This window comes from Lagopus leucura, unplaced genomic scaffold (genome assembly GCF_019238085.1).
Source record: "Lagopus leucura isolate 7727_CA_CO unplaced genomic scaffold, USGS_WTPT01 Super-Scaffold_810, whole genome shotgun sequence".
Lineage (NCBI taxonomy): Eukaryota > Metazoa > Chordata > Aves > Galliformes > Phasianidae > Lagopus > Lagopus leucura.
Window position 1 is genome coordinate 11,382,992 of NW_024962261.1, and position 12,078 is coordinate 11,395,069.

The 12,078-nt window shown below is 37.6% G+C and overlaps 1 protein-coding gene across 2 annotated transcripts in view; it reads left to right on the forward strand.

The window, feature by feature from the left end:
• The window catches only part of MEGF10 (multiple EGF like domains 10), a 96,278-nt gene that overhangs the window by 17,791 nt on the left and 66,409 nt on the right, over positions 1–12,078 (forward strand). For both annotated transcript variants that reach the window (XM_042866268.1, XM_042866269.1), the window contains exons 2-4: positions 7,208–7,340; positions 9,489–9,590; positions 10,512–10,612. In XM_042866268.1, the coding sequence (XP_042722202.1) occupies positions 7,225–7,340; positions 9,489–9,590; positions 10,512–10,612 (319 nt within the window). In that variant the 5' untranslated portion in view covers positions 7,208–7,224. The remainder of the gene's footprint in view (positions 1–7,207; positions 7,341–9,488; positions 9,591–10,511; positions 10,613–12,078) is intronic.

Consider the following 12,078-nt stretch of genomic DNA (forward strand, 5'->3'; position numbering starts at 1 on the left):
CCTTGCATGTTCAGGATCTGCATTTGTTATCTTCCTGAAAATAATGTAAAATCTTTTAATGTCAACAATGCTCTGGTTTAGTGCAAAATGACATACAGTGAAAGGACCCCATGCCTGTGATGTTTGGCAGCCTGCCCCAGAGGAATAATAATGAGTCCATCTGCAAAGTATCTGGCATGCTGGCATTTGTTCTTTTCCATGCCTCCTTCCCCATGCAAACTTGACTTCCACTGAACTTTCTTTTCCTCTTAACACTGGTAGGTGAGAGAAGGGGATTGATAAATGGATATGTCATCCTTGACAGTTTAGTGCCTGTGGTCATTTTGACTGTATAGTGAAAATGCTGCATAACTGTAAGTGAATTTGATGGTCCAAAGAGAGCCTTTTTTTTTTTTTTTTAAGAATCCAGAAACTTCAATTTGATCTTCTACAGTAAGAATATGTCTTGAACAGGATAATGACGAGTGACATACAGGAACGTACTGAGTCGTATAAAATGCAGTTCACTATAGTGATGGAATAGCTCTCTTTTGTTTGCAAGCAGGTGAATGAGCAGGAAATGCTTCAGTTTCCAGTTGTCTGGGACTCTGCTGCAACACTGGGCAGCATAGCTAATATAGAGCTGAAAGTTGAGAATTTCTGATTCTTCCAATCTGTGAAATTACCTTCTTTTGTTCCTTTTAATTCCAGTTCAACAATTTCATTGTATCATGGTATAATAGAATGGCTTGGGGCCTCAAAAACCACCCAGCCCCAACCCAGCTCAGCTGCCCAGGGCCCCATCCCACCTGGCCAGGGATGGGGCACCACAGCTTCTCTGGGCAGCTGTGCCAGGGCCTCACTGCCCTCTGAATAAAGAAGTTCCTCCTAACACCTGATCTAAATCTCCTCTCTTTTAGTTTAAAACCATTCTCCCTTGTCCTGTCTCTGTCAGAGAAAACAAGTCTGTCTCCTTCCTGTTCATAAGCAATGAGGTCTCCCCAGAACCTTCTCTTCTCTAGACTGAACAAGCTCAGCTCTCTCAACATTTCTGATAATCTTCATGGCCTCCTCTGGACCCACTCCAGTTCCACATCTTTCCTGTGCTGGCGGCTCCAAAGCTGGACACAGTACTGCAGATGGGCCCTCACAAGGGCAAAGTAGAGAGAGACAATCCTCCCCTCTCCCTGCTGCCACTCCTTTATTAAGTGCAACTCAGGATACTGTTGGTCTTCTGAGCTGCAAGCATGTACTGCTGGCTCATGTCCAGCTTTTCATCCACCGGAACCCTCTCGTCCTTCTCCACTCCCTACGTATTCTTTTCGCTGTCTGTATGCACACCTGGGATTGCCCTCACCTAGGGCAGCCCCTGGCATTTGTTCTTGTTGAATCTCATTAGGCTCACATGGGCCCACTTCACAAGCTTGTGCATGTCCCCTGGATCCCTTCATTCCGTTCCATCAGCTGTACCTCTCAGCTTGGTGTCAACTTGCTGCAGTTGAGACTGCACTCAACCCAGTCATCCAGGTTGTTTATAAAGATGTTAAAGAGTACCAATCCCAATACAAGTTCCTGGTGGACACCAATTATAACTGGCCTCCACTTGGACACAGAGCCTCTAATAATTTGATAGACAATTCTGAAACAATATGTAGTGTGACACTGGCTAGCCACTCCAGCCCTCGAAAGTTTTCATGCTTAAGAAAGTGCCTGTTCCAAAATGCAGTTTAACAGATGCTTTCTGTTATTTAAGATCATATTATTCCGCTTTTCTTTTCTTTAAAGAATGAGTAGTTCAGTGATGCAGCCTATGAATTATTTCATTAGTTAAAGTGTACTGACACCATAGATTCCAAAACAGATATTTCCAGAACTTACAGACAAATAATGCCTGGCTCCTTTTAGATCTGCAGGTTGTCAAATGGGTACTCTGGAACTTGGTCTCTGTTAATTTCAATTTAAATGAGCAATAGATTTGGAATTTTTGAGGCACTAAGCCAATTCATATAGACAGACATTACTATTACATAAGTTCCTTTCTTTCTTAGAAGCAACTGATAATTAAAAAGAAACAGAAAAATAAAGGAAAAACAGTGATTCATTAATTATTTTTTTCCTCCATAGTATAGTCCTTGCAAAAAGAAGGAAAATGCTTCTGAAAAAGACCTGTTCCAGCATATTCAGCCTTTTATTTGATTATTTCTCAGGTATCAGTCTGAAGTCATTTTTTCATTTAACTGCTCATGGTCTGTCTCAGAAAAGCTTTGGACTCTTCAAAATTTTCATTTCTTTTCACTTTGAATCTTAAATGTACTAACTGAGGTTTGAGACTCCGTCGGAGGTATAGCTGTCCTTAAATGTCTTATGGAAACCCTCTTCTTCATTGATTGAGTACTGTGGGATATTGCTAATTGCCTTGTAGGCAATTGGCATAAATGACTGCCATCCCGAGGGACTTCTGTTGTGAAAGATCTTGCAGAAGAATAAATGAGTTAAAGTTGAAACCTGGAGGGACTGTTGCTTTGGTGTACTAGGATGTGAAATCAGAAAATGAATATCTTCTCTTGTGGAGTGAGCTTAGTGATTGGATTACTGCATTTTATGGCTACTTATACATTTAGCATATTCAGCAAGCAAGTCAAGTTGTTAGGATATTGTTGAAGTGGTCTGTCAGAACAATTTGTCTGTGCATTAACATTTTAAAGAAGCACAAGAGTGTTATCTTTTTAACCTGCACCAAGAAAGGGCCTTGTCATCTCTGACGGTCAGGTTCTGAAAAAGCCATTCAGTTTAGGCCATTTTGAGTTATCATTTAGCAAACTGCCCAAATTTCACATGTTCTGTCGAGAAAAATCTCAGCTTTGAAGATGAATGATAGTTTGGTCTCTTCTGTGCTCCCCTAACCAGCAATGATGTCTTTGGAGTGACATATTTTGAGCATTCAAGAAGAGATGGTCACTTGTGGTGAGATGGTGTGATTGTTGTGTTTGTTTTTGTTTTTTTTTTAAGTTTTTCCAGACATCTAGGGTTTATGTGATAATGCTGCTATTCAAGGTTAGTTTGTATTTATTTTATGAGTGAGATTTCATGTGACATTATCCAACTGATTTCCAAAGGAGAACTGCTTTCTGCTCTTCCGTCTATTAATTTTCTAATGCAATCAATGAAAGCAATCAGATTTTCTTCATAGAATTTAACATGGGACTAATCATTATTGACAAGATTAGGTCAGGCTCAGATTTTGCTTCACTTGACATCAGCCGTGTAAGAGATGATTTTATAAACAAATTGTGGATCTGGTAGAGGATCTGAACCTTGGGAGTGAGAACAGCATGAAGGTATCAGGAACTAAGTAGGAACTAAAGGACCAAAAAATTCACCAGAAGATCTTTACAGAATGTCTTTATCTCATCTGGGGCTGTAATTTCTACATGCTGGTAGCAGTCTGTTATGGGCCCCTTCCTTTTTCACGGCCTTGAGATCGTAAGGACAGAGCTATCAGCAACAGAATCTTTAGTAGTGACTATGCAGTTTACAAATTCAGTCAGAGTTCATCTGTGACAGACAGAATGAAGATTTTTTAAAATAGGATTTACTGTACATAGAGAATAATTCAGTGTAAGTGCAATTTAAACAACCCATTGAACTGCAGCCCAGAGAACACTGACATATCATGCCGTGCCACTGCAAAAAGACAGAACTATGTGTTGTAAAATTTTCCAGATATCACAACAGAGTATAGAAAGAGCTTAATATCCTGAAGTTCATCCTCTAATTAAATTGCATATTCCTGCTGCATTTTTTATATTGCAGTGTAAAAATGCTTTTGCAAAACTAATGAGAAAGCTACATCAGCATTTCCCTCAGTCTTGGGTGCATTATGTCATTTTAGCAACTGTATCATCGTATTCTTTGTTGCCAGTGCAGTTCTAATCCTGCTTGATTCACCAGCAAGGTTTGATTTTGCTGACCATAAAAAATTTGTTCACAGCCTTGAGCAAGCTTCACTTTTTGCTTTGCATTGCTTTATCTTCCCCTTCTCCCCCAGTTCCACCCATTTACCTTTTGTGCAGACCAGTCTAAGGAATAGCTGTGTCTCTGTGTCATGCTTGTAGCCCTGCTTGAAGCAGGCAGAGAAACTCATTTGAAATCACATCTCAGTATTCAGTAGTCAGAGGAAAATGATTTGTTTTTCTTTTTCTTTTTTTCTTTCTTTCTTTTTTTTTTTTTTTTTTACTTATTCTGGTTTTGATCCAACATTGTATAGAAAAAACAATAACAAACCAGAATGTGTGCAGAGTATCAACACTGCTGGTGTTCACAGAGCAAGTGCCTAAAAATCTCAGATGACAGCACTTGTTAGCTTTGTTTATGCCTATATATCATATACATACAGGCTTTTTCATCTGCTTACTGGTGGGATTAATGTAGTTCATGTAGATGCTCACATTTGAAGTGTTTTAGGTGAGCATTCATAATTTTGGGGAGTATATTTTTAGGATACACCTGTTATTCCATCTTAAAAATGAGCTTGTTAGTAATTACAATATGCCTTGGGATGTTCAATTTGTTAATATGGCTGTTATTGATGGCTATTAATATCTTGATTTGATAAAGTAGACGTATCATGAGCTAAGTATATTTAATAGGAACACAGAAGCGTATGGGAGTAATCTGCAGATGCTTCATGCAGTGGTATTGCTTTCTTGTTCACATTTTAAAACTGTGGGACTGCATTAAAGCCCATGGAAACAGAGATATGTCTTATCTAAACAGACTGTCACCTCACTGCACAGGACTTACCTTAAAGGTCCTTCTCGAATGCAAATGAAGATGGCTTTTACTCCAAGTTTTAGGGTAATTAGATTTTCAAGTTTTCTGTAGATGCCTGATAGAAAGAGTTTATGGCTTGGGAACATGAATTACACAATATTATGTAGCAGGCCAGAGGAGCTGTCAGTTTTAGTGTGTGTTATTATTTCCCTCTCACTTCTACTAATCACTGAGTTACAGAGATAAGGCGTCCTGCAGCCTGAACATTTTAATTGCTTAAATCAAGTTACACTGGATGTAGATAGTGAGGACACTGATGTATTATTGGGTGAGATGGTTTAAGCAAAATGTAAGAAGAAAAGTGAATTTCTGCAAAGGGTATCTCAGTGCTAACTGAAGACATCAAGAGTTAAATCAGTCATCTGCATTTTTTATTGCTAATATAAACACTTTAGCAATGCTAATCAGTGGTGCTGATTTTCTGTTTTGATTTTCCTTAATAATTAAGCAAAAGATCGGGAATGCAATCAAGTTGTACACTAGGGGGTTCATGCAAATTTTTTTTTTTTTAATTTTATTTCATTAATTTTATACTTCGTTAAATGTATCCAAAAGGAAAATTACTGAAGTTGAGAAGAAGAAAAAAAAAGAAATACAGTTTACAGTCTGCATAATCAAAGTGACTATTTCTAATGAGGGAAATGGCCACTTTCTTGAAATTATTAGTTGAAAATACATCTGCTTTTATTCCTTCTTAAACAACTCCACATTGGCTACTCTGCTATGCAGAGAAACAGACCGTGAAATGTCCTTCAGCAGCCATGATTTTTCAAGAGAGATTTAGCAAAATGGGATCATCTCTGCATTCCCAACTATCTTAAATACAGTATTTTCCTTCTGAGTTTTTTTATGTCGACTTCTGAAGAGCGTCCTGTAAAGTAAGACTATTCCATCTCCTTATTTTCATGGATTTGTAGCCTGTTTTCTCTTAAAATAAGTAATTGGTGTGTTTTGCTCTTACCTGTTCTACAATATTTAAAATAATAAATTTCTGTTTTCAATTATTTTACTTTGTTAGAAGTATTTGTAATATTTGAAAAAAAAGTACATTAACCAAAAGTTTTCTTCTTATTATCCTGCAGATTAGACTCAGTTATCTCTCTTTTTTTTTTTTTTTTTTTTTTTTTTTAATCTCAGAAGAAATATAGTGTTAAAATTTGTTTGAAAATTGAGATATAAGGTCAAATGTTTCCCAGAAGGGGAGGAAGGGTAGTTTGAGCCATTACAGATTATCTTCTGCCAGCTTTCATTCTGGCATTTATGAATTTAAGGTAAGTCAAGTTCTACGTGATTTGGTATGTAAATTAAAACATTGCTTGAAATCTAAGACAGACTCAGAGTACTGAGATAGTCTTCTAGATTTTTATGTTATTAAGGTAATTCATTTATGAGCAGAATGCTTTTTCTATTTGGGAATTGTAAAACTGGTAATGAAGGAGATATTTATGCAGGCTATATGGGGAATTTGACTTAAAAGAGCAATAACACTAGAATAAAATGAGACACTGTCTTTTGACGATTTAAAGCAAATTGATTGAAACTCTTCCTCTCATTAATTAATTTGTTTGCATAGGAATTATTCACTAGTTAGTAAAAGGCACTGTAACATTTTTTGCACTAATTTTGAACTAATGTTGCACCTACTAATAGTGTTGTCTAACATCTTGAAGAATTAATAGAAGATCATATGACACCTTTCCCTATCCCCTGTGGGGAGGTGTTTTGTGCATGAGCTAAAATTGAGGTAGCACCAGGTATTGAGATGCAGCCTTTCCTGAGCAGACACTGGGCACTGCACCCTTGCCGGCCCAGGTTTTCAGTGCTTAGGCATCTTTAGAGAGGCTCTATTGTGAAACCTGTTCATAATTTCAGGGATATGGTTTTAACAGAAAGTGCCACATCAACTGAAGCTGCCTAAGGTCTTTATCTGCAGTTCTGAAAAAGTTGATGCTGCTATCCATCAATGGGGAAGCACAAATCACTTTTTTGAGTAAGTTCAGGCTTTTTTGATGACAGGTTGTCAGCCAAATCTTTAATGGGGGTATTTTTGTTGTTGTGGTCTTCAGGAGGCTCTAGCATTTCCTTTAAACTACAGCTGTCTGTATCAGTTATCTGGTAGGACAACCACCATGAAGCGGTCTGAGTCTGACTGACTGCGATTTGGTGATGGCTGCCCAGCCACTTGCAGAAAATGATTCCATTTGTTTTCTACCAAAAATGGGCATGTATTTACTGCTGCTGGGCAGGCATCATGTGTTTCTTGAAGTACCCACTGATTTTTACCACCAAACCATTGATTATATATATCCTAATAAATAAAACTAGTTAGTTTTGGCTCCTTTATCATTTGTATAATATCTTCATAAATCATAAATATATATATATTTTTTTACAGGCTACCTTTTTGAAAAGATGTTTCTTCATTTGAACTCCCTTTTTGGATTCCCAATTATTCTCCTGTACCATTGGCTGGGAACAACTTTATCTTTGAATCTTGAAGATCCAAATGTGTGTAGCCACTGGGAAAGGTAATAGTTTCTTCAACAGAAAACTTGATACAAATACTGATTGTAATAATGTATGTTTTACTAGTATGTTTTACTTAACACATTTTAAGTGATTTAAAACTTTCAATCGAATAATGAACTAGGAATAAAATATTATGCTAACACATGGGCAGAGTAACTTCAGGGTAAGTAAAAGACTTTCATGCTGGAGTGAAATGCAGCCATCTTTGTGGTAGTAGTTAGAATGCAAAAACCACAACAGTTGCACAGGCAGTGTTACAGAACCATCTAAGGACAAGAAAGGGATCAAAGCTTTTTTCTTATTTAAGTGAAAAGGAGCTTTTACATATGCAAAATGCAATTAGCCATATTGGAGTTTGGCCAAATTTGATTATGCTGATTCTTTCCTTTTCAACATTCTTGGAATCCAAATTAAAATTTGTTGTTTAATTTTTTTGATGAGGTTCAGAAATTTGTAACATACAGCTATAAATTCATGCATTTAGTTAATCAATTTGTTCACGAATTTCATGTTAATTGCAAGTAGAATGCTCACAGTGGGTAGCAGAGGTTGAACTGCAAGCATTTGTTGTACTTTTCTTGAGTGAAGATTGTGGTAGTGAAACAAGGCCTGAATGTCTCACTGCTGTTATTTTATTAAGGCCATGACTGATCAGCTATTTCCTGAGCTAGTCTAAGTGTTCATTTGAAAACATAAGTATTGTCTTCACTGGAAGTAAATTGTATTTTATGATGGGAATGCTGCTGAGCCACTGTACATTTATGTGCAATTGATATGGCTAAATCTTTGCAGAAAAAGTTGAAACTTGTATTTCATTTTTTATAAAGTCGGCATATAAAAAAATGCACTTAAGGATTTTCCTCAGCAATTAATCTCAGCTTGTGTTAAGCAAGGGTAGGAGCAGAAACTTTGCGTGCAATTGAGTATATACAATATTTGGTACATGAAGTTACCATACTAAATACCTGTTTACCACATTCAGGCTCAAGTTGAGGTTATTACTTGATGCTACTCCACATTGTATATCTTTTTTATCCATAACAGAGGTTTTGAGGGAAGACATAAAGTACTGAAAACAAAATGGCAAAAAACAGCAACGTTTACATAGCATAACGTTATAAAATGATGAAAGTCTGCAGAAGAAAAAATGTTCATCAAGCACATTGAGTTTTTGAATAAAGTTTTATCTTTCTCTAATTATTTAAGCCTCAGAAATGAGGAGGAGCTGCAAGTGAACTTCCTGAAACTGGTGCTGTTTCTTAGAACGGGCAGCAGGGGAATGAATACAGCTACAGCAGAGTAAAGCCTCCAGATACAAGTTTGTTGCTGCTGCTCTCAGTGGCAGTGCTGTAAACCTACCAGCTCTGTAATAAAATGATCTTCACGGATGAACTCTGATCACAGCAAAAATAGATGAGCTGGATGTGGCGTTCAGCAACAAGCAGGCACAGACGTTTTGTCAGGCTGTCTTACAGCTGGACGAATTAGAGATGCTTGCCTTTTTAGGGAGTAGGGAGAATGGGGAGCAAGTTCTGAGAAGTGAGGAGTGAATGGATCTGGATATGTTTTCTCTCAGTATAGGTGATAGCAGTAGGAGGAGATTGTGGTTGTTACCCTGTAGTAGGTGCTGAGGGGTCAAAGGTGGCAGGGAAATTCAGATGGGCTGTACACTCACCAAGTGTTTTGACTGCTCCTGGGAACCAGTGCTACAAGAGGGAGAGATCACGCATTCCCATATTTTCTAACTCTTTTACGCAACCACAGACTGACAGGCTGCCAGCACAAACAGTCTGCACAAGAGTTTTCTAGGGTGATTCAATATTTTTCCCTGCTGCAGCAGAAGATCTCTTCCTCTGGCCCCAATGACAGCTCTGGAGGCTCTGGATTTCAGAGCACAGATTTATTTCTAGGGCACCACACTCATATTTTGGCAGAAAGCAGTAAAAGACATTCAGTATATACTTCTGAAAAAAGGCTCTCTGTTCAAAATTAAATAGAAAACAAGCAAACAAAAAGTATGGACTAAAATATAATTTCTGACTCCTGAACAGACTGTTGGTTAGCACAATTGTTTTATCTGTTTCAGTAATTATTACCGTAAAACACTTGCTTAATAATATGTCTGGCCTCTCTCTGTCTCTCCCCAGTTATTCAGTTACAGTGCAAGAGTCATATCCACATCCTTTTGATCAAATTTACTACACCAGTTGTACTGACATCCTAAACTGGTTTAAGTGCACACGACACAGGTGATGTATAATTGCTAATATTGTCAAAATCTTGGTATTGTATGTATTTGTAGAGAACTTATCTCTGTTGAAATATAGCATAATATATAGGATCTTTTAACTATAGCGACTTTGTGTAATGTGTAAGGTATCTGACAACTGGAAAATGCCTAACCCAAGCAAATTCACATAAATTTTATTGGCAGGTTAGGGTATATCACCCTATAGATATCTAACAGAAAAAGAACAAATTTGAAAAAAAGTATGCAGTAAATTAAATTAATTTCCCCAGATCCTGTCAGACGTATTTGTTCCAAAATGTTAGGAGGCACCTTGCTGCTTTGAACCTTATTTTCTGGGGAAAGTGTATGTTACTCGGAAGGGAAGTATATTATTTGATGATGTCTAGAAGTAATCTGTCCAATCCTTCTGCTCAAGCAGAGCCTCTTAGAACAAATGGTCCTGCATCACATCCAGATGGCTTTTAAATATATCTAAGGAACAATTCAAGATATCTTGAAGTGCATTAACCAGCACTTAACCAGCGCAATGTCTCTGTCCCTATAGAAACCAACTCACCCTTGTAAGAATAAATCCCAGAAGTCTCTACCTTGGAAACTGATTCCATTAGTGATACAGCAAATAGATTTGTTTTGCTAGCTTTTAATCTTCTTCGGGGTTGCTAGTTGTGAAGGCAGTGATACTCCTGTTTGTGCATTGCTTAAGTAGCTAGAATGCTTAACTTTACTGTTGTCTGGCCACCCATGGAAATAAGTTTTTTGGGGGAACCACAAAGACTCTTGAATTCAGCAACAGATAAATAAAGGTCTCTTCTCGGAGTGTTTTTCTTCTTTTACTAATGGCTGTAGATTTTTGAAGATACGTAAGAATATAAATTTTCAAAGTGAAATGTATGCAACAACCATTCATTCTTTCCTTTAGAATCAGTTACCGCATTGCCTACAGACATGGTGAAAAAACGATGTACAAGCGTAAATCCCAGTGCTGCCCTGGATTTTATGAAAGCAGAGAAATGTGTGTCCGTAAGTCTAGCTTTTTTTTGCTTTGATATTCTGTGTGTTTATTGCCTGGCTCGCTCCCTTTTGGTGGATGACTTGTAGGAGGTGAGGTACCAGAGCCTCAGTTATTCAGAGACAGTCGTGTGATTATGCTGTCATTTGCTATACTGTGTATGTGCGTATACTTGTATTAATTTTAGGGAGCAAAATGGGAATGCTCTGAATGGGAAAACAGCTATCTCCATTCCTTAGTTTTCAGCTGTTCCTAGTATTGCCTCTTTCAGCCAAGACGTGGACTGGCTGGCCTACACAGTGCAGCCCTGGATGAGGCCCTGGCTAAACTCACCGTGTCTCCAGCCTAATGCCTCCAGCCTGCATTATGGTGCTTTACCTAGTGCTTTTTTCTCAAGATTGTGAGAAATAGAGACGCATTCATTGCTTTATCATTTCCCTTACTGCTACAGTGACAGTGGTGAACCTCCTCCAGCGTTTGGAGGAGCAAAACCTCCTCCAGCAAAACCTACAAAATTGTGGATAATGAAAGATTTGTCTTTGCCACTGGATTTTGCTACCAAGTTTAGGAGAACACAGTGAAGCAGATAAGTCTTTAGTCTGAAAATTAGTTATCAGTACATACATTGAATTTATTTATTCAGTATAAATGTGAGTTTCTTAATTTGTTCTCTCTGATTCATATTTAAAATTACATAAGAATTAAAATTCTCCTGTGGAGCTAACTTTGCATTTATTTGAATCTGCAGTCATTGACCTGCATGAGCATGAGGGTCCTTCACTCATGACCACCAGTTCAAGTGAGAGCTCCATTTCCTCAGGGAAAATGAAGGAGCTTAATGTTTAACACAGTAAGGGAAACATTTTGTGCTTTATGTTCAGCTAGCTTTTTTCACTCATACGTTCTGGAGTAAAGAACTTATACATTCTGTACTATACATGCTACACTTAACACATACTGGAGTAGACTTTACCTGCATACAGTGTGATATGGCTGGTTGACCATTTTAACTTGGAAAATAAGTGTGATGTTTTCAACTGGAATTAACTTGTAAGGGATAGTGACATGAGGAACACTCTTCCCCCGTCACTGAAGCATAAATGTCACTGTTGAAAAGCCAACACCAATTGTTTCTCTAGAAGAAAATCATGACCATATTGAAAAAACATACATGCACTTCCTCTTTTTTTTGTATGTTAAGACAGAAGAGGATAAGAAACAAGTGTTATATCTTCTTTCTTGTCATTGCTGCTCTGCAATGCAGGCAGGATTTCTGTTGGAGTTGTTTCCATAGTGTGGATTATTTTTTTCTTTGGGGAGGATGTAGAGGAGAAAAATGGCAATAGAACAGTAAAATACATGTGCTGTTGATATGCTGTTCTGTATTTGCTCCTTTATTTGACTTCTTGATTTAAAAAGCTCAATTAGAAAATCCTACTGGTAGATGATTTGGGTATTAGTCAACACTTCACTGCAT